The sequence below is a fragment of the Bidens hawaiensis genome, unplaced genomic scaffold (assembly GCF_021521415.1).
Source record: "Bidens hawaiensis isolate Kalapana, Puna unplaced genomic scaffold, B.hawaiensis_p1.1 tig00024820_1, whole genome shotgun sequence".
Taxonomy (NCBI): Eukaryota; Viridiplantae; Streptophyta; class Magnoliopsida; order Asterales; family Asteraceae; genus Bidens; species Bidens hawaiensis.
In genome coordinates, this window is record NW_027493931.1 from 175,771 (window position 1) to 198,428 (window position 22,658).

The window sequence follows — 22,658 nt, forward strand, 5'->3', positions numbered from 1 at the left end:
CATTGCAGGTTGAAAATTTTGGGCTGATAAAAAATTGTCTAAAAAACAATGAACCTGGGTCTAAATTATATTGTTAAATAATAAATTGATTATACCATTTGACTAAAATAATATCTATTAATTTTCATTAGTTACTTAAAATAAAAAACAAAAATCTATAAATTCGATTCGTTAATAACTAATTGATTAATATACTTATGGGCCAATTTTGATAAGTTATTGGGCTATGATATGTCACTAACAACCCTAATTGATTCATTCACCTATATATACAATCACCGGCTATCATTCATCAAACGCACAATTAGTAAGCCCCACTTTAACCTTCATTATTTACCTGCAACCTTTGTATGGCGAATCCGTTTCCTGAGGATATAATATTCGGAATATTGTCAAGACTGCCCGTAAAATCATTGGCTCGTTTTCGGTGTGTATGCAAATCATGGTTCAAGTACATCAACGATCCTTACCTTCATACCATTCATGTCAAAGAACCCACACCAATATTCTTTCAACTTTATGTCAAAAAACTCACACCAATAGGGTTTCAACTTTCTCCAGTTAATGTTTGGGGTTACATCAATATCAGTTTTTTGCATGGTACTACTAGTCTGCGAAAGAAGCCGGTTTTGGAGTTGGATTTTATGGGTCGCTTCTTCGATTGTTTGCTTGTTGGTTCATGTAATGGGCTAATCCTGGTGTGTAATGAGCAAGACCCCCGTGACTCTGAAGGCATTCATCGGGGCGTCTTTCGGTTTGCACTTATCAATCCTCTCAGTAAAGAGCGCTGTCATTTGCCACCCATCCCAACCAAGATGACTGGACTAATTGACTTTCGCAGTCCATACTACTGGGCATCAGGGTTTGGTTTTGACGATTCCACCAACACTTTAAAGACGGTGTTTTTCGCTAACTTAAACCTAGAGGCTTATGTGCCATGCACCATGGTTCATTCTTCGGGATCGAGCTCTTGGCGAGAGGTTGCCCAAAACCCTGCTTATCCGATAAAGGGTGGAGGGGTATTTGCTCATGGACGTTTGTACTGGTTGACAAAGCCAGCCTTCACCTATGTAGTTAACCCAAGACATGTTATCATTGATTGAGGAAAGGTTTTGTTTGAACAGAATCAAAGCATGGGCTTGTTTAACTGAACATCTATGAGTGGTGTTCATAGAAGATGAAGAGGATGAACTGGGAGAGATAAAAATAATAAACGAAAGGAAAAAGATGAGCAGCATTGAATTACTCATTTTTGTTGTTGGTGTGTTTCTAGTAGCTATACATATTCATACTTTGGTACAATCTATATAAACACATCATGGCTATTTGTTTGTGGTCTCAAACTTCTACTTTCATGTCTTATTATGCAAAATATCAACTTCTAATTGTTTGTGGTCCATAATAAAACTTCTCACCCAAATACTGGCCTAATGCAGATTGTTCAATAACGTGTCTTTTGGTTTACAAGACTTTGATTTGGTCATGTCTTTTAGGGTTTTGGAAGTATACTTACAAATATCTTGTAATGAAATTAAGCAAATTGGTTTCAGGATGACAAATATCATAGACACATTATTGCTTCATAAATCAAACATAAGGCAAACGCGTTACAATTGTCTCAAATAGTGAACATAGACCACAACTTACATTATCATATTCCATATGGAGATATAAAATGTGGAGATAAAAAAATATAATAAACAAAAAAGTGAAATTTCATCTAACGTCTCAAAACACATACTCTGTCCAATGAACTGAAAATATATAGATTGGTGCCACAAAAGTTGGCTAATTTATTGATTTCCTCAAACTAGCATGGTTGTTAGTAACAAGGGATTCATCCCAAAGTATACAAACGTAAATGATTTCTGTCTCCGATATAAATGCTAATGATTATTCAAAACTAACTAAAAGCTGTACGGAATTGCAGCATCCACAAGGCAACCTGCATTATGAAAAAGCGGGCCTCTAATGAAATCTGCTCAAAGCAGACAAATAGGTAGGTAAAGAGCGAACTCGCATGTGACAACTTTTCCTCAATCAATGCCTCTGAAGAAACTCTTCCAATGATTATGAAAGACTCCACAAATGGTCTTTGTATCTGTCGATAAACAATATACAAACCTCACTTCCACACACTTTCAAATTATAATTATTATTATACATGTTCAAAAGACATTTATAAATTTGGTAAAAAAGAAGATACCAAAGCGTTATTTACAGAACGCAAGCAATCATTGGTCTTTAACATCAGCAGGATAACTCGAGGTAGTTTATGCAAAAGCACTGTGATTTGCGGGAAATACTGAGAAGCATACATCTGCAAAACAAGACATCAACAGTCAAAATGAAAAGGCCCAAATAATTCAATTGTTAGTTATGAAGGGTGAGTCAGTTCACCTGACGTTCTGAGTGATCATTGCCTTGTATGGCAAGATGGTCAACTGCAGGGTCAATGACCAGATTCCAAGGCCTCATTGTAAGAATCCCTGCAAATAATGCATAAAGATTCTCTCCGACAAAAAAACAACTTTTTTGCAGCCTATATGACCGTATAGACCTACATGAGCCATATAGGCATTTAATTGCTCGTATTGTTCCATGACACACCATAAAACCTATACGACCGTCCATTGCACCATGTGTTTAGAACATAATGTATTTCGGGGTGCATTTTTATTTTTATATATGTGGATCAGATGTTTATCAGTGTGTTTTGACAAAATGTTTTCTTGTTTACTTAATCATTGATTGATTATTATGTATGGAATATTATAAAGTGTAACATTATATAATCTTAAACGAAGGTTCTCGGTATACAACCACAAAGGAGAGCGGCTAAAATTGCTAAAAAAAATATGGTGCAAGTCAGATAATATATCTGAATGATGGCTATATAGGATGTTAAAGTCATAAATCACATAAATATATGGTCGTAAAAAATTTGTGTCCAAAAAATTGTCTATACAGCCATATAGGGCTATACGAGGTGTTATACGACTGACGACATCCGACAAAAACTGGCACGATTCAGGTGCTATACGACCATATAATCATATACGAGCCTTATAGGAAAAAAATGATGTGTGAGGATCTCTAGTGATGTGGGAAGATCTTAACCCATTTATAAATGTGAAAACACGTTATGATACTTTCAGCCTTTCAACTCCCAAGCCCTAAAATTTCTAAATTTTTTTTTGTAAACTTGTTTATAGCGTACCACTTGGGGTAACTGTTTCCGTCATTAGGAGTGATGCTTGGTTTATTCTTATAAATTATTTTTTATTATTTCTACTAGCCTATGATACTTTTCTTTTTGTTCACGTTTTTTTATTTGTTAAAAATTATTAAAAAATTATATTATAGACTTATAATACTTTAATATTTTATTTTTTTATATATCAATCCATTATAATAGATTACTTAATTTTAAATGTCATGAAACTAAGCACCAATAAACTGTTATTTATATTATAATAAATTTAATATTCATTTTATTGGAAAAATTGCATTAGTTTCTCAACGGGGTTAGGTGAATTTACAAATGTACCTAATAAAATTACTCAAAAATCTTAATTAACATTATTAGTTATATTCGGTCATTACCCATCTTTTGTTTTCTACAATAAAATTTCACATTTCTCTTATAATTGCAAAGATATTTGTAAGTAGAAACATAAAACCACTAGACCAAAAAAGTTATAAAACAGTTATTGACCTTCTAATTGTTAAATCTGCATATATCAAAACACTATAAGAAGATGTTTGTTAGTCAGGAACTGACAACCTGAGTTCAAATCTTTGGTCATTTTTGTGTAAATCTTTTATTAGATAGAATGAATTGGGTGTCATCGTAAAAATAAATGGTCGGGAACAATCAAGAAACTATATTTGAAAAAAGATGGATGGATATTGGGGGGTCCGTTAGTAGATAAGTTTTCTCAAAAGGATGTTTGTAACAAGATTGATGAGACTAATGATCTCGCTTTTGCCACAAGTTTAGTGGCAAGTCAAATTTGGCATCTTATTGTGTCATGGCTCGGTCTTTCTTTGATGACGGGTTTTAATCATGGTGAAATGATGGATTGATTGGAAACACTAAAAGTTCAAAATGAAAAAAAGAAAGAAAGAAAGAAGAAGAAGAAAAAAGAAAAGGAGGAGGAATGCTTATTTATTATAATTAGATCATTTTTAACTTTTAATCAAAATTTCGTTTTGACTAACAAATGATATTTTTCCTTAGATTTCACAACCAACACACTATTTTGATTCATACATTTCCAGTCTCCATTTATTTGGAAGTGGGATTTAGGACCCCGCGCTTCTCGACGGGACCGTTAAATCGGAAAAAAAAACATACGTAAAAATGTTAAATCATAAACTCACTGCAAGTCGACGTGAAGTCAGTATATATCAAGTTACGACATCGAAAGTAAACAAAAGAAATAAACCCGTCAATGTCAAAATACAACCAATTATCATATATAGAACCAAAAAACCAGGCATGTGACAGCTGCAAACCAACACAAATTCTGTTAATATCAGCGGTACCAACACAAATTCGTAAACATAAATTAGTAAGCCAAAAAATATTTTAAAGGTGAGATGTCAAACGTTGAAACGCGGATTAAAACCACGTGACGATGGAATATTTTAAATCATGAAAAAGTTTCAGTCATTGTAAAGATGAACTATAAAAAATATGAAAATGAAGTTTAAAAAAATCGTTTAACCTACATGTAAAGCCGATACTTGCCCAAGTTAACGAAATAAAAACAATCATTTTTATTTATGAAATTATGTGATGAACAGGGCTAATATATTAGACGGGTTAGACGCGTTAAAGGGAAAGCTTTCATCATAGCTGAATCTAGATACTTCACTCACATCGCGTGATCTCACATGTTACCGCCCATTCGAGCTGTGGTCCATAAAAAGCTTGGGACACCGGTTAATGCAGCCATTATCATGACTGCTACAAACTGCCTGGTCACGAGCCTCAATGTTCTAGCAAATCTTCTTTCCATATCTTGGGACATCGGTTAATGCAGCCATTATCATGACTGTTCATATTCTTGCTAGTGGCAATCGGGCAATTGTGAGACGATACTACTCAACGGGGGTGACAACGGGCCAATATAGAACCATGCTGATTATCTTCTTGGTGTTGACCGTTGTTCGGCTACTGGGATGGGTCTAGTTTGGGCATAAGGAGTAAACTGTTGGTTTGTGTATCTGTTTGTTGTGCATACTAAGAAAAATATATATATTCTGCACAAGCAATTGCGCTGAACCACTTTTGTTTGAAAATACAAAAACATGCACATGAAAATCTGCTAATTTCATGTTAAATGTCTGAATAACAGCAATGAAAAGTTAAACCAATTACTATTATAAAAGAGATTTTCGACTATCAAACGTAATTTTGAGACATTGTAATGCAAAACTAAAACAAATACTCAAAATGTAAACATTGTAATACAAAATTTAAACAAATACTCAAATATAGACATTGTAATACAAAATTAAAACAAATACTTAAAATATAGCATAATTTGATCAGAAAGTTCCCTACAACTGCCTGATTCAAAAGGGTCCAGATGCACCCTAAACTTCTTTACCTGCATCATATTTAAAAAAAAATGAAAGAAAACAAAGTTACGAGTTCTGAACAGTTTTGGAGAATAGAAAAACATATGAAATACATACCATTCATGAACTAATTTTATCATCTTCTCTTATTTTGCCTCTTCATGATCACATAGTTTGCTTCATCAACAATTGCATTGACCCATTTCGGTCTTCCGGTTGATAGCATTAGATATCCCAACACGAACCCAAGTAAGATTCCACATATGTATCCCATCATCACCACTTTCCATGCAAATCCACTCTCATCTTCATCTCCATCACCTTCAAGTTGTGGTTCGTGCAGACGCTCACTGCAATTTTTGGGCAATGGAAACCCACAGAGTTTTGGATTCCCTCCAAACGAATTCCCTTCAAATGTGTTGAACTGATTTCCTTGCGGAATGTGACCCATGAGATGGTTTTGGGACAGATTTAAGAACTCCAGAGAGGTCACATCAACAAGGCTTTGTGGGATCTCTCCTGTGAGTTTGTTCCAAGACAGGTCTAAGGATTCAATTTCTGAAATATTTCCAAGAGCCTGTGGGATTCGGCCCGTTAGGCTGTTATGGGACAGGTTGAGTGCTTTCAAAGAGTTTAGATTACCAATGATGTTTGGAATCTCCCCTTCAAATTTATTGTTTGATAGATCGACAATCGTGTACTCAACCAAAAGTCGTGGGAAATTTTGATCCACTCCTTTCAACGCACAAGTGATAGAGTAATACTTGCCACCTATGTATAAATATTCTGGTTCTTTGTTCTTTATTACCACATTCTTCATGGCATTGAAATTTTGAAAGTATTGTGTAGGGAGTTTGCCTACAAACCCATTATGAGATAAGTCAAGAACTCGCAGACTTGGAAATGGGAAATTAACAAAGGAAGAGGGTACAATGCCACCATGAAAATTGTTTGATCTGAGGACGAGAACCTGTAAATTGGGAAGATCTCCTAACCAACCCGGGAATGTGTCATTTAAGTGGTTGTTTCCCAAATCAATTATTCTCAAATTGTGACATTTGTTTAAAGAAGTTGGCACCTTTCCTTCTAACTCATTTCCATTCAAAATAAACCCTTGTAATTGGCCCCAATCCTTGTATACATTTGGAATGGTGCCAGCTATCGAGTTATTTGAAAGATCCAAAAGTACCAACCGATTCCCTCCTATCTCCCCTACCCAATCAGGAATGTGCCCATGTATATAATTTCTTGACAGATCTAAGTATCTAAGAGTTGTCATGGATCGAATGGATGCTGGAAACACCTTTAGACTGCAAGAGGCCAAAATGAGTGCTTGAAGGTTTGTGAGGCTTGATAACAATGTATCCAACTCCCATTCACCTGTAAAATTATTATATGAAAGGTCTAGGGAAGTGAGGTTGGTAAGCCGTTGAAATGTTTGCTGGATGGGGCCATTATCAATCTGCCCGCTTAATCGATTGTTAGAAAGGTATAATAGTCTTAAAGAAGAAAGGGTAAACAATGAAGAAGGTAATGTTCCAGAAAGCTTGTTATATGATAAATCTAGATATTCAAGGGATCTAAGGTTACCTATGGATTTGGGAAGGGACCCATTCAAACCACAATCTGAGAGTCTCAAGTCAATTAAAGATGTGAGATGGCCAATTGAGATGGGTATCTCTCCTGATAAGCTTGTTCGTGAAAGATACAAGTAAGTTAAAGATGTGAGATTGCCAATTGAGATGGGTATCTCTCCTGATAAGCTTGTTCGTGAAAGATACAAGTAAGTTAAAGATGTGAGATGGCCAATTGAGATGGGTATCTCTCCTGATAAGCTTGTGGATAACATATCCAAGAAAGTTAAAGATTTGAGATTGCCAATTGAGATGGGTATCTCTCCTGATAAGCTTGTGGATGACAGACGCAAGTAAGTTAAAGATTTGAGATTGCCAATTGAAGTGGGTATCTCTCCTGATAGGCTTGTGTATGACAGATCCAAAACCGTGAGAGGGATGATAGTGCTTGTGTTAACATTGGGAAGTGGACCAGAGAGATTTTTGTCATCTAACAAGTAAAGTCTTTCCAGATATTCCAGACTTAAGATGTTATCAGGTAACCTTCCTTGTAAGCCGGTGGAGATAAGAACAAGTGATCTTAGAGAAGAAGAGATATTAAGATAGGTGGGTAAAACAAAACCTATATTAACTTCACCAAGCCCAAGGTCTCTCAAAAAAGTGGAATTTTCAAGGAAAATACTGAAAATATGAGGTTGCATATGCAAATTATCAATCTCATTCCCATTGTTAAAGAGATCAAGTGAAACCAATTTAGGAAGAAGTGTGATCTGTGAAGGAATATGCCCTGTGAAACTGTTTCCTGACAGGTCAAGTTTTTCCAAAGACTGAAGACTGAATATGTTGATAGGTAGGTTTCCTTGCAATCCAGTGGAGCCCAGATTTAGCAATTTTAAAGAAGAAGAGATATTCAGATTATTAGGTAAAACTGAAGAGATTGTAACATCTTCAAGCGAAAGTTCTTTCATAGCAGTAGAATTTTGAAGCAGATTGATGAAAACATGAGGTTTTAAAATAAGATCAACCCTTTTAAAAATCCCATTGTTAGAGAGATCAAGGGACACCAATTTATGAAGGTGTGAAATGTCTGCGGGAACTTGACCCGTAAACCCACAATAAGACATGTTGAGATGTGTGAGACTATTAGAAAGCTTGCTTATGTGAGGTGGAACCTGAGAATCAGTAAAATTATTGAAAGCAAGGTTGAGTCTCTGGAGACGAGGAAGGTGAAAAAGAGTCGTGTTAGGGTGGATAGTACCTTGCACCATGCCACAACTCAGGTCAAGACCGATAACATCACCGGTGGAGCGGTCACAAGTTACCCCATTCCAATCACAACAGTCCGTACTTGTGTTCCACTTTATAATTTTTGGAATATAACCCGAACCAAGCCAATCTTCACACTCATACAGGGTATCATTGATTGAGGAAAGGTTTTGTTTGAACAGAATCAAAGCATGGGCTTGTTTAACTGAACATCTATGAGTGGTGTTCATAGAAGATGAAGAGGATGAACTGGGAGAGATAAAAATAATAAACGAAAGGAAAAAGAAGAGCAGCATTGAATTACTCATTTTTGTTGTTGGTGTGTTTCTAGTAGCTATACATATTCATACTTTGGTACAATCTATATAAACACATTATGGCTATTTGTTTGTGGTCTCAAACTTCTACTTTCATGTCTTATTATGCAAAATATCAACTTCTAATTGTTTGTGGCCCATAATAAAACTTCTCACCCAAATACTGGCCTAATGCAGATTGTTCAATAACGTGTCTTTTGGTTTACAAGACTTTGATTTGGTCATGTCTTTTAGGGTTTTGGAAGTATACTTACAAATATCTTGTAATGAAATTAAGCAAATTGGTTTCAGGATGACAAATATCATAGACGCATTATTGCTTCATAAATCAAACATAAGGCAAACGCGTTACAATTGTCTCAAATAGTGAACATAGACCACAACTTACATTATCATATTCCATATGGAGATATAAAATGTGGAGATAAAAAAATATAATAAACAAAAAAGTGAAATTTCATCTAACGTCTCAAAACACATACTCTGTCCAATGAACTGAAAATATATAGATTGGTGCCAATAAAGTTGGCTAATTTATTGATTTCCTCAAACTAGCATGGTTGTTAGTAACAAGGGATTCATCCCCAAAGAATACAAACGTAAATGATTTCTGTCTCCGATATAAATGCTAATGATTATTCAAAACTAACTAAAAGCTGTACGGAATTGCAGCATCCACAAGGCAACCTGCATTATGAAAAAGCGGGCCTCTAATGAAATCTGCTCAAAGCAGACAAATAGGTAGGTAAAGAGCGAACTCGCATGTGACAACTTTTCCTCAATCAATGCCTCTGAAGAAACTCTTCCAATGATTATGAAAGACTCCACAGATGGTCTTTGTATCTGTCGATAAACAATATACAAACCTCACTTCCACACACTTTCAAATTATAATTATTATTATACATGTTCAAAAGACATTTATAAATTTGGTAAAAAAGAAGATACAAAAGCGTTATTTACAGAACGCAAGCAATCATTGGTCTTTAACATCAGCATGATAACTCGAGGTAGTTTATGCAAAAGCACTGTGATTTGCGGGAAACACTGAGAAGCATACATCTGCAAAACAAGACATCAACAGTCAAAATGAAAAGGCCCAAATGATTCAATTGTTAGTTATGAAGGGTGAGTCAGTTCACCTGACGTTCTGAGTGATCATTGCCTTGTATGGCAAGATGGTCAACTGCAGGGTCAATGACCCGATTCCAAGGCCTCATTGTAAGAATCCCTGCAAATAATGCATAAAGATCCTCTCCGGCACCCAATTTCATGCAATTTTCCTTGATTCCTTTCGCATCATCCTGCAAAAACATTCACATGATAAGCTTGTTGATCACGTAAACATGGTAAGAAGATAAAAGGTGATTATTAAGATTCAAGAAAAACACCTTCCAGAGGGCAGCATAGTTGGTCCTAGTGGAAACGTCAAGTTTTTTGTACAGACCGTGGTCCAGCAGTACCAATTGTGGCTTTCTTCTTCCTCTTCATATACATACAAACAATAAAAACATCAAATAAAATTTATAAAAAACGGAAAACATCAAAAAAAAAAGAACAAATGAAAGTGCGACTATGAAAGATGGTCGACTCCCATAAGGAGCAGATTTTGTAAACGTTATCATTTCTTATATTTTTAATATTTAAAATCATCCAGGTCTCTTATCAAATTAGATCAAAGCTACGTTGTATGAGAAATTTGATAAAAATAGAAAGCTTTTACATTAAAAAACATAGTAAAAAAATGTATGATTACAAGTGTTGTTTAACAATTAGATGTCATACCAAAAATGCCACTTTTGTGGGAAGGCAGTGTGCGAACTAGCAAGTTGGCAGCATGTGGGTCACAATGCACAAATCCATGTTTAAACATCATCTCAGCAAATGTTCTACTCACCTGTATTGTCAAAAATCAGTAACATACGAAGCAAAAAAAGAAATAATGACAATTTACTATCTAGAAAGAAAGAACTTACTAGCCTTGCAATGTCATGAGGGTTGAGTCCAAGTTTTTGAATGCTCTTCAAATCATTGACTTGTGGGCCTTCCACAAACTCCATGGTCAGCAGGTGCATAAACATACTCTGCAATATGAGGAGATAACCTTCGAAAATTATCCATACATTTTATGCTGTTGTTGGCCTCATTTAAGAAATCTAGTTCCTGAAAACCATCATCGTAATTTTATTAACAATATATTTTTAAATACATAATGCCACCTTACATTTGTTCATCCAGTTTTTGGTGTTTATAATGTAGCAGGATATCATAACAATTTCAAGTTTTATAAACTATGAAACACAAAGTAAGAAATAGAAAAGGGGGTGAATGAATCGAAACAGTAGGTTCCTTTGATTGGTAAGTACTTATCCTTTTGTACCTATTTTTATGTAATGGTAAACAAGATTCTTACGCAAAACTTCAAAACTTAGAATATAGATTTTAATAAACAAGTGACACGCCAGGGAAGCCGGCTAAGCCTTAGCCGCCGCTTTATGGGCACAGAATTTTGTGAAAAGTAAACGGAACCCACTTTCAGCTTATAAAAATTCCACACGTGTCAAGGACGTCAAAACTTAGCCTACATCTATAGTTATTTAGCCGACATCCTTGACTCTTAGCTTCAGTAGCAGTAGCGTGTTTATGATGTTCAAATATAGACATTGTAATACAAAATTTAAACAAATACTCAAATATAGACATTGTAATACAAAATTAAAACAAATACTTAAAATATAGCATAATTTGATCAGAAAGTTCCCTACAACTGCCTGATTCAAAAGGGTCCAGATGCATCCTAAACTTCTTTACCTGCATCATATTTAAAAAAAAATGAAAGAAAACAAAGTTACGAGTTCTGAACAGTTTTGGAGAATAGAAAAACATATGAAATACATACCATTCATGAACTAATTTTATCATCTTCTCTTATTTTGCCTCTTCATGATCACATAGTTTGCTTCATCAACAATTGCATTGACCCATTTCGGTCTTCCAGTTGATAGCATTAGATATCCCAACACGAACCCAAGTAAGATTCCACATATGTATCCCATCATCACCACTTTCCATGCAAATCCACTCTCATCTTCATCTCCATCACCTTCAAGTTGTGGTTCGTGCAGACGCTCACTGCAATTTTTGGGCAATGGAAACCCACAGAGTTTTGGATTCCCTCCAAACGAATTCCCTTCAAATGTGTTGAACTGTCTTCCTTGCGGAATGTGGCCCATGAGATGCTTTTGGGACAGATTTAAGAACTCAAGAGAGGTCACATCAGCAAGGCTTTGTGGGATCTCTCCTGTGAGTTGATTCCATGACAAGTCTAACGATTCAATTTCTGAAATATTTCCAAGAGCCTGTGGGATTCGGCCCGTTAGGCTGTTATGGGACAGGTTGAGCGCTTTCAAAGAGTTTAGATTACCAATGATGTTTGGAATCTCCCCTTCAAATTTATTGTTTGATAGATCAATAATCGTGTACTCAACCAAAAGTTGTGGGAAATTTTAATCCACTCCTTTCACTGCACAAGTGATAGAGTAATACTTGCCAGCTATGTATAAATATTCTGGTTCTTTGTTCTTTATTACCACATTCTTCATGGCATTGAAATTTTGAAAGTATTGTGTAGGGAGTTTGCCTACAAACCCATTATGAGATAAGTCAAGAACTCGCAGACTTGGAAATGGGAAATTAACAAAGGAAGAGGGTACAATGCCACCATGAAAATTGTTTGATCTGAGGACGAGAACCTCTAAATTGGGAAGATCTCCTAACCAACCCGGGAATGTGTCATTTAAGTGGTTGTTTCCCAAATCAATTACACTCAATTGTTTACATTTGTTTAAAGAAGTTGGCACCTTTCCTTCTAACTCATTTCCATTCAAAATAAACCCTTGTAATTGGCCCCAATCCTTGTATACATTTGGAATGGTGCCCGTTATTGAGAGTTATTTGAAAGATCAAAAAGTTCCAACCCATTTCCTCCTATATCCCCTACCCAATCAGGAATGTGCCCATGTATATCATTTCTTGACAGATCTAAGTAATGAAGAGCTGTCATGGATCGAATGAATGCCGGAAACACCTTTAGACTGCAAGAGGCCAAACTTAAGGACCTAAAATTAGGATTGACATAATGATTAGCATTATTGGTGGTAACAGATATACCACTAAATGACAGAACAAGTTCTTGAAGGTTTGTGAGGCTTGATAACAATGTATCCAACTCCCATTCACCTCTAAAATTATTATATGAAAGGTCTAGGGAAGTGAGGTTGGTAAGCCGTTGAAATGTTTGCTGGATGGGGCCATTATCAAGCACATCAATCTGCCCGCTTAATCGATTGTTAGAAAGGGATAATTGCATTAAAGATTGAAGAGAAAACAACTTCGGTGGCATATTTCCTTGGAATATGTTATGATCAAGCACGATATATTCTAAAGAAGAAAGGGTAAACAAGGAAGAAGGTAATGTTCCAGAAAGCTTGTTATATGATAAATATAGATATTCAAGGGATCTAAGGTTACCTATGGATTTGGGTATCTCTCCCGACAAGCTTGTGTATGACAGAACTAAAACCGTGAGAGGGGAGTTAGTGCTTGTGTTAACATTGGGAAGTGGACCAGAGAGATTTTTGTTATTTGACAAGTAAAGGCGTTCCAGTAGATATTCAAGACTTAAGATGTTATCAGGTAACCTTCCTTGTAAGCCGGTGTATCTAAGCCAAAGTGATCTTAGAGAAGAAGAGATATTAAGATAGGTGGGTAAAACAAAACCTATATTAACTTCACGAAGCAAGAGATCTCTCAAAAAAGTGGAATTTTCAAGGAGAATACTGAAAATATGAGGTTGCATATGCAAATTATCAATCTCATTCCAATTGTTGGAGAGATAAAGTGAAACCAATTTAGGAAGAAATGTGATCTGTGATGGGATATGCCCTGTGAAACTGTTTCCCCACAAGTAAAGTTCTTCCAAAGACTGAGTATGTTGTTAGGTAGGTTTCTTTGCAATCCAGTGGGGCCAAGATTTAGCAATTTTAAAGAAGAAGAGATATTCAAATTATTAGGTAAAACTGAAGAGATATTAAGATATGCTAGCGAAAGTTCTTCCATAGCAGTAGAATTTTGAAGCAGATTGATGAAAACATGAGGTTTTAAAATAAGATCAACCCCATTAAAAATCCTAATGTTAGAGAGATCAAGGGACACCAATTTATGAAGGTGTGAAATGTCTGTGGGAACTTGACCCGTAAACCCACAAGAAGACATGTTGAGATGTGTGAGACTATTAGAAAGCTTGCTTATGTGAGGTGGAACCTGAGAATCAGTAAAATTATTGTAAGCAAGGTTGAGTCTCTGGAGATGAGGGAGGTGAAAAAGAGTTGTGTTAGGGTGGATAGTACCTTGCACCATGCCACAGCTCAGGTCAAGACCGATAACATCGCCGGTGGAGCGGTCACAAGTGACCCCATTCCAATCACAACAGTCCGTACTAGGTTTCCAGTTAATCATTTTTGGTTTACAATCAGAACCAAGCCAGCCTTCACTTATGTAGTTAAACCAAGACATGTAATCATAAAAATGTATGATTACAAGTGTTGTTTAACAATTAGATGTCATACCAAAAATGCCACTTTTGTGGGAAGGCAGTGTGCGAACTAGCAAGTTGGCAGCATGTGGGTCACAATGCACAAATCCATGTTTAAACATCATCTCAGCAAATGTTCTACTCACCTGTATTGTCAAAAATCAGTAACATACAAAGCAAAAAAAGAAATAATGACAATTTACTATCTAGAAAGAAAGAACTTACTAGCCTTGCAATGTCATGAGGGTTGAGTCCAAGTTTTTGAATGCTCTTCAAATCATTGACTTGTGGGCCTTCCACAAACTCCATGGTCAGCAGGTGCATAAACATACTCTGCAATATGAGGAGATAACCTTCGAAAATTATCCATACATTTTATGCTGTTGTTGGCCTCATTTAAGAAATCTAGTTCCTGATAACCATCATCGTAATTTTATTAACAATATATTTTTAAATGCATAATACTACCTTACATTTGTTCATCCAGTTTTTGGTGTTTATAATGCAGCAGGATATCATAACAATTTGGGAAGCAGGTCAAAGTCAAAGATTAGCCTCTAACCTATATTCAGACCAAGCACAACTATGGTTATTGCCAAATATCTCCATTTACAAACACATGCATAAAATAATAACAGCTAATGATATAAACCTGTAATCAAATGAGGGAAAGATCCAATGCAGAGTATTAACAATCAATTCCACCGTTGCATAATCTGCAGCTGCGGTATCTGTCATGTGCATATGTTGTACCTGCAAAAAGAATAATTATCAATATAAAGAATCAAAATAAGATGGAATATTAATGGTAACAATTAAAGTTCAACCGAACCGGATTGAAGACTATTTACAATCGAATTAAAACATGTTGGACTCAAACCAGGTCTAGTTTAGAAACCGATTTATAAAGGAAAACCATACCGGATAGAGCCAGATCTGATGATATACCAAACCAATTTTGTACTAACGGATTGGATTGTGTTCAAACCGTTTTTACCCAGATGGTTACATGATTCGTTTCGGTTTTGATTGAGCAATAGTTCAATTTTAACCATTAGGAAAATGATATTGGGCCAAGCTACCAATATCTCAGGCTCAAAAACAAGAGGAGAAGAGCCCGTTTCAAATATGAAAATTATAGGCCCAACACATGTAACTAAAAGTCTAAAACTAGGTGGAAGCCCATCACCTTATAGAAATAGAACTAGATACCCATCACATTATAGAAACATAAGCACTGTCGATATCTTATGTTAAAATGTTTTTTTTTCCTGTAAACTAGTTTTATCTTGCTCCAATCTTGATTTCTCAAAATAATAAAATTAAAAATTTAACCAAAATATTCACCCAAAAAACTCATTGAATGACAGATATTAATAAACATAAAATCAATCTCTTTATCCTTCAGTATCATTATCCAAATGGAATGAGCACCTCTAGGCATAGCCCAGACTTATCCCTTTTATCTTTTTAATGACGACTCACACTTTACTTTCTATTTCTAAACTACACCAAGAGGGTAATCTACTCCAATAATATGATTTGAATCATAGTTTTCTCTTCAAAAGGTAGAAGTCTATACCACCCAATCAAAGCTGGAATAGTTGCTTAACACAAATATGATGACATGAACATGATAACATATGCCGTTGTAGCATCATAAAGAAACTCATAAGTTAAAACGTATTCCCGATTACGAGTTATAACATTACATCCACACCACATAATAACAAATCAAAAGTTTGTTATATTAAAAAACTAGGTTAGGTACCCGTGTACAACACAGGTTTAACAAAGTTAAATTTATAAGTTCAATATATTCGAAATATCAAAGTTAAATAATATATTTTTTTTAATAACTGACATAATGTCACTAAAAAATATATTAATAGACGTGGTATAAGCCATATGACAAAGCACTAAGTTTAGTTGTATAATTCATTACATACACAATCGCTTCCTATACAAAAGGAACCTTCTAATTTCATTGATAGCAGCAACATGACATCCGTTTTAGCATAGAGGCCACCAATTTCAGTTAGAGAAAAAATAATGGGTAAAATAGGTAAAAGTATTACACTTGTGACTTGTTATCCGGTGTTTATATGATGAAACATTCATCATGGTGGTTGTTCCATAAATAAATACAGAATTGCGCATTGAAGAAGCTATATTACATGGTAAATTATGTGATTTATTATTAAGCAGAAAAGTACATTAAGAAGAACGACCTTGTACTCCTTTGACTCATATAAAGTCAAATGAAAAACAAAAATTTTGGCGGGTCAACCCAACCCACTCTGACCCTTTAAGATTATCAAGATAAATTCACTTGTTTATTGCTGAAGAGAAGAAAACTAATTAAAGTATTCGTGAAATAAAAACTAAAACATCTAATTATGAATAAATTATTGCCGAAAGGTAAAAAGAAAGAAAAAAATCACTTTCTTTGATTAATAAATTTCTTAAAGTTTTGAGTAAAAGAACATGAACTATGCATTTTCAAATATGTCACATAACTTAGGTACAATAAGCATTAAGTAAGCTTATTCTTAAGGAGTAAGCTCATATCACCAACTTTTTACGTAAACCTTGTTATGACACCAGAGGAATCACTTGAGCAAACAGATTTAGAAGCGGAAGCTTCTGCGTGGTCTAAAGAAAAAAATAATCCAAGTGAAAAGATAGCATATCATCCTATAAAATATATAAGTTAGTTTATGAGAAGTAACAATTACCATAAAGGTGAAGAATGTTCATTAGAACCAGTATCTGAAGCTAACTCATTACTTGGTACAATACTTAAAGAAAGATATGCTAATCCACTCTGAAAAAATTTTGGTTTTTCAAAGAGAGATAACATCACCTGTTGGTTGAGACGATGGTTTTGAAATCCAAGATCTGAGGAGATCGATGGAATTAGGGTTATGATTAATTGGGAATGTTTTGGTTTTTCAGCGCATCTGGTTGCTTATTATATATATGACATATATTTTTAACCCATGGATACCTAAAATGGCTGAGAATAGAGATTAGGATTTTAGACCGGAATTTTATAAAGAAAAACAAATTGTGGATGTTTAAAACTTTTTTATTTTTAACAATAAATTTCTTTTCAACGAAAATCCTCTTTATCCATCTTATATTTTTCAATGATTTGAACCCACCATCTTCATTTTAAAAAGATAGACCTCATACCACTAGATCATTGATGAAACCTTTTTGTTATTTCGTGAATCTATTATTCACTATTGCATTCTATTTCAAATTAATTGAAAAATAAAAAAAAAACTATCATTAAAGTTGAGTGATCTTAAAAGAGCAAAATGTTTTTGAATGATATTATGAAACGGAATAATAGTTACTCTTTGGTGAAGTTTTTCCATATGTAAAATGATGTTCAGTCTAGTGGCACGCAAAATGAACGTGTTTGAAGATGGTTTAAGATCGGGTAATACTTACAGAAATAAAGACATGCAACTCGTAAGTTAATTCTTAATTCAACAAATCAAAAGCGAACTCCTACAACTCATACTATATACACATTCATGCTTATGAAAGAGCTGCATACACTACAACAATGCCAATGAGACACAAATCAAATACTACAATACTATCACTAAACAAAACAGCCTTTACCATATGTAAACAACATAATTTGTTCGTGTTCGAATGGTCGTTTATTAGCCTAAAGAAACCTGCATGTTTTACTCCAACAACCATGAGCCATCTTAAGTGTCGCTTGCCAATCCTCTCTTTCAACCAATCCATTAACAACCTAGTAATAAAATGCCATATATTAACCACAATATTATTAATTACCTTTGATTGATTAACAACAAACGAACCTCAACTAATATTCCCCTCCACTTTCACAAAGAATACCAACATGCATTGAAAATTAAAAAATCATATATAGATAACAATATTTACTAATATTGTCTAGGTTGTTCCGGATAACGTTAACTTTCAGCCGCTCAGTTGATTAGCTGACTACCACTATACCTTAAGTTTGATGGTACAGTGACAATTAATATTTCATTTTAAAGAGTTTAGAATAAACAAGTATACAAATCATAGTATTAATAATCAGAACCGAAACATATAAAATGTTGTGTTTAGAAAGTAATATGAAGTAGAAAGTTATATGCACGTAGTCTAGCAAAGACAGAAACATGACATGAGAAAGAGAGAGGAGTTTTAAGACTTATAAATGTACAGGAATAAACTACACAAATTAATTCAGGTATACAAAATAAATATGTAGTGGTTAATTGAGAAGAAAACTAAATGGTCCTAGTAGGATCCAGACATATGTTTCTAATTATCTTCAAGACAACAAACACATACTGCTATCACTACGTACCTCTTATGTACTACACCACAAAGAAAAGCCTCATATATACACAAACTAGGTTAGGTACCCATGTCTTACATGGATTTGATAACTTAATTTTGTAAGTGATAACTTTTGTTAAATAAAGTTGAGTAATACATTAAATAAGTATATGAAGTTAAATTATAACTACTATTTACAATCTTAAAAGTAAATCACAAATCTCTAAATACTTCTTTTGATACAACATTAGATGATATACTAAAAATATGGTAAAAACTAATGTAAAATAGAATTATGAGAGCATAAACGGTACAATCGGAACAATACGAACCAGTCATCAATAGAAGAAAGCTTTCGATCAGTCAAATAATGTGTACTAAAAGAGAATCAATAAGGTTTTGATCGGCAATATATGGATAGAAAGAAGGTGATTACAGTTACAAGGGAAAAAAGGCGGGTTGGGTTCAGTTAATGATCCACGCGCTTTTGATAATGAGCCCACTAGGTAAGTTTTAGAAGCTAAAATTTTTCATCTATATGTAAATGTTTTCTTATATATATACCTTATATATATATATATATGAGATATAATTTATATTAGACAAATTAAATAATGAAAATGTTTAGTTTATAAACATGTTTTATAAACAAACCTAACGCTTTTTAAAAATAAAAATACGTTTTGTAAAAGCAATTAGAGAAATCATAAAACAAAAAATATATAAAGAGAACTTTAAAAATGAATTAATGTACAATTAATAGGAGATAGAGGCGGGAAAAAAGAGTTAGAATTCATATGAGAATGACATGTGGGTGGTAAGAGGAAACTTTTATTTATTATATAGTATAGATACACACAAACACAAAATGCAAGCTCGGGTTCAATTGATTTATAAACTAGCCGAGTCAAAGTCGGCTTGCGAGCCAACTTATTTAATTTAATGTATAGTGTTTGAATCAAATATAAATGACTTTTATCATAAGAAGTGTACAAATAATTGTAGTAATTATTATTACTTTATAACTTTTGAACTAGAATCATTATTATTACATTACTTTATTTTTTATAACATAAATATTCTAGTTTAAAACTGTAATTACACTAGTTATTTGTATGTTGAGTAGGTTAAAATTTTTTATAAAGGATCCCACCCCTTTTATGTACGTATGTGTGTGTATACATAAATTGCTATTTTTTACACCATGGCTCGAGTACGGCCTGCGTAGGCTATTATTATTACGAACACACACAGTGCTCGGGCTCGTTTATTAAACAACATAGCATGCATCACCAAGACCTACCGGTCTTCTGTCGAAACACGTGGGTTACAATCAACTAGTTTGTTTAATTGGTTTATATATTTGGGTCTCTTGTCCCCAATAACATTTGGGTCGTACACAGTAACTCATCGACGTTGAAGAATGATAAATTTATTTTCAGTAGGATCTGATTTTCCATTGAAAAAAGGATGACAGTTTAGCTTATTACCCGCATGCTTACCTACCATTGTAGTTGAATCCTTTGGTTGCTGTTAATAAAAGATTTTCCATTGTGCATTGTATTCAGAAATCGGTTCAAGTGAGAACGGAAAATGCGTATAGTTGGACTTGGGTGGCACTAGCTAGCTGCACTTGTTATCACATGATCTGAGCTGTAAACTGCTTGACACGTGTGAGTGTGTCATCGGATTGCAGCTTCGTGTACACGTATGCAAAAAGATAATAACATGTTGTTCCATTATGAAAATGGAAAGACCTTAAAATAACAATAAGTTATCATAAATATTTTGAAAAAAATAGTATGAAACTATTTTATAAATTATGTTTTATAAGAGATGTAGTAGCACTAGTACAGTCATTGTAACATAAAGGGTATGTTTGATAAGGAGCTTTTATGAGTTTCAAGCTTAAAGCTTTTAAGAAAAAGCTCCTACTTAACATAAAGCTTTGTTTGGTTCAATGGGTTTAAAGCTTTTATATTAGGAGAAAAAGCTCTTTTTCTAAACGCTACTAGACTAGCGTTTGAGAAAAATCTTCAAGCTTTTACAATTTTGGTACTTAAACTTTCATCAACTTTTGTTAATTTATATAATAGTTACATATTTTACCTTTATTCAAAACTAACTACCTCCATGACTCTTTAAAAGTTCGTAACTTTTTTACACGTTTGCTGCCTTTGCACGAAGTACACGTCTGCATTCGGGTTATGCGTGCACTAATATCAAATGAATCACGTACCGACACTGATTATGCGGTTGATCACATGTTGCGCGCGCACTCCGCCGCACCACGCTGGCACCCAATTAGTTTTATTAAAAGCTCCAACTACTCTGCCAAATACCTAAATATATCTATAAAGCTCCAGCTACTCTGCCAAACACCTAAATATATCTAAAAAGCTACAGCTAACAGCTACCGGCTACCAGCTACGAGCTTCCAGCTTTCAGCTTCCAACTAGTTTTACCAAACATACCCAAAGAGTTATAGAAAAGGTATATTAATATAAATGAGATCCGCAGTTGTTTACATATACAGGCTAAACTATTAATCTTCTAAGAACATGGATAACTAGTACAGTCAGTGTAACAGAAAGATTTGTTGTATAAAAGGTATATTAGTGTGAATATAAATAATTACAATGCTTTAACCTTGGAAACAATATCTCCCTAGTCCCTATATATTGGTAAACAATATATGTAGTTATGTACAGTGATATATATTATGTAACTATATTATCTCTATAATTAATAACTATATGTTGTACAACATAGTCATGTTGATCATGTATATCGATCGCTTTGTCTTTAAAGAATGTCTCATACATATATTATATCATTTGTGCACATGTTCATTTCACCAATATTGCAAACGATAATTAACACCCATTGTAAAGCTAGCATGCACGCATGTTGAATACGATATTAATTTTCAATTTTAGTAATATCTCACCGACATTAATTGTTCAATAATCAATATTAATTATTAACTAAGATATTAAACTTCCATCCTAATTTTGCATCTGATCAGAGTGTTATGATATATTATTATTACCAATAAAAGAAAAAAGGAAATCAAAATATGTATTTCCTATTGCACATATATTCTTATTACAGCAAATTTTGTATATGGAAAAAAAGTCAAAAACAAGAAACAAAATGGATAAAATAATATAAGTTTAATTAGATGAACATGGTTAAGGGACGGATTCCAATACAGATAAATTAAAATACTAAAATGCAAATAAACAGAGTAATACAGTTTTGAACAAAATATTTATACCATAAAAAATAAAATATTATAAAAATAATTACTATAATTCAAACATTATAGTGTAATAATAATTACTTTAGTTATCTATATTTACTTATATGTACACATCTCACGATAAAAGTCATTTCTATTTGATCCAAATCTCAAATAAAAAAAATCAAAATTTGATTCCTAAAAATACATATTCTAGCTGTATCTCGGAACGTTTAGATTGTCAAAAATACTAAGCATATATGGTTGTCATTGTAGTGTTTATCCTAACCATTGCACATATATATATATATATATATATTCTGACCTAAACCCTCCACCTTTACTCCTTTAGTACCACTCACTCACTTACTCGATCATGGCTTCAAGCCTACTCATGATCATCTGCCTCCTTACCACCACCGCCACTGCGGCAACCAATATCAAACCCACCTCCAATTGGACACTCCTCCAATCCAACGTTGGCATCAATGTCATGCACATGCAACTCCTCCCTAACGACCGAGTATTAATGTACGACCGTACCGACTACGGTGCCTCTAAAATCTCCCTCCCCTACGGCAAATGCCGCAACGACTCACGTGACAAGACGTTGAAAATAGACATTTGGTTCTGACAGACATTTGGTGTTCCTCTGCCTCGTTGTTACCCGATGGGAGCGTTTTTCAAACGGGGGGTTCAAATCGTGTGATAAGTGTGATTGGAAAGAGATCCCG

At 34.1% G+C, this 22,658-nt stretch overlaps 4 protein-coding genes and 1 pseudogene across 4 annotated transcripts; 1 reads left to right on the forward strand and 4 right to left on the reverse strand.

Annotated features, from left to right (window-relative positions):
* Positions 1–350: 350 nt before the first annotated feature.
* On the forward strand, positions 351–1,103 carry LOC143570080 (putative F-box protein At3g10430). The gene has a single exon (XM_077055826.1). It carries the CDS (start codon positions 351–353, stop codon positions 1,101–1,103), a length of 753 nt encoding a protein of 250 aa, XP_076911941.1.
* Positions 1,104–1,903: 800 nt separating this feature from the next.
* LOC143570081 (putative ABC1 protein At2g40090) lies at positions 1,904–5,039 on the reverse strand. Its single transcript, XM_077055827.1, has 4 exons — positions 4,910–5,039; positions 2,401–2,489; positions 2,207–2,320; positions 1,904–2,101 (listed from the first exon to the last, which is right to left on the reverse strand). The coding sequence occupies exons 1-4, from the start codon at positions 5,037–5,039 to the stop codon at positions 1,904–1,906; spliced, it is 531 nt and encodes a 176-aa protein (XP_076911942.1).
* A 556-nt stretch (positions 5,040–5,595) lies between these two features.
* LOC143570053 (receptor-like protein Cf-9) lies at positions 5,596–8,823 on the reverse strand. The gene is made up of 2 exons (XM_077055811.1): positions 7,533–8,823; positions 5,596–7,244 (listed from the first exon to the last, which is right to left on the reverse strand). Exons 1-2 carry the CDS (start codon positions 8,738–8,740, stop codon positions 5,729–5,731), a joined length of 2,724 nt encoding a protein of 907 aa, XP_076911926.1. The 5' UTR covers positions 8,741–8,823; the 3' UTR covers positions 5,596–5,728.
* A 544-nt stretch (positions 8,824–9,367) lies between these two features.
* On the reverse strand, positions 9,368–10,809 carry LOC143570056 (putative ABC1 protein At2g40090). The gene is made up of 6 exons (XM_077055812.1): positions 10,726–10,809; positions 10,535–10,646; positions 10,141–10,232; positions 9,892–10,053; positions 9,698–9,811; positions 9,368–9,592 (listed from the first exon to the last, which is right to left on the reverse strand). Exons 1-6 carry the CDS (start codon positions 10,807–10,809, stop codon positions 9,395–9,397), a joined length of 762 nt encoding a protein of 253 aa, XP_076911927.1. The 3' UTR covers positions 9,368–9,394.
* A 770-nt stretch (positions 10,810–11,579) lies between these two features.
* Positions 11,580–14,295, reverse strand: LOC143570054 (receptor-like protein 9DC3; annotated as a pseudogene).
* Between the last annotated feature and the right edge of the window lie 8,363 nt (positions 14,296–22,658).

What these genes read in the sequence shown, in the direction of transcription:
- LOC143570081 (XM_077055827.1), bottom strand. Translation starts at nt 5,039, where the DNA reads ATGTCCCAAGATATGGAAAGAAGATTTGCTAGAACATTGAGGCTCGTG. An exon ending in ATGATCACTCAGAACGTCAG is followed by an intron (nt 2,321 to 2,400) that starts GTGAACTGACTC and finishes CTTGTTTTGCAG; the next exon opens with ATGTATGCTTCTCAGTATTT. An exon ending in GTTCTGTAAATAACGCTTTG is followed by an intron (nt 2,102 to 2,206) that starts GTATCTTCTTTT and finishes GTTTATCGACAG; the next exon opens with ATACAAAGACCATTTGTGGA.
- LOC143570080 (XM_077055826.1), top strand. Translation starts at nt 351, where the DNA reads ATGGCGAATCCGTTTCCTGAGGATATAATATTCGGAATATTGTCAAGA.
- LOC143570053 (XM_077055811.1), bottom strand. Translation starts at nt 8,740, where the DNA reads ATGAGTAATTCAATGCTGCTCTTCTTTTTCCTTTCGTTTATTATTTTT. An exon ending in ACTTCAATTGGCAATCTCAA is followed by an intron (nt 7,245 to 7,532) that starts ATCTTTAACTTA and finishes TGGCCATCTCAC; the next exon opens with ATCTTTAATTGACTTGAGAC.
- LOC143570056 (XM_077055812.1), bottom strand. Translation starts at nt 10,809, where the DNA reads ATGGAGTTTGTGGAAGGCCCACAAGTCAATGATTTGAAGAGCATTCAA. An exon ending in ACTATGCTGCCCTCTGGAAG is followed by an intron (nt 10,054 to 10,140) that starts GTGTTTTTCTTG and finishes ATGTTTTTGCAG; the next exon opens with GATGATGCGAAAGGAATCAA. An exon ending in ATGATCACTCAGAACGTCAG is followed by an intron (nt 9,812 to 9,891) that starts GTGAACTGACTC and finishes CTTGTTTTGCAG; the next exon opens with ATGTATGCTTCTCAGTGTTT.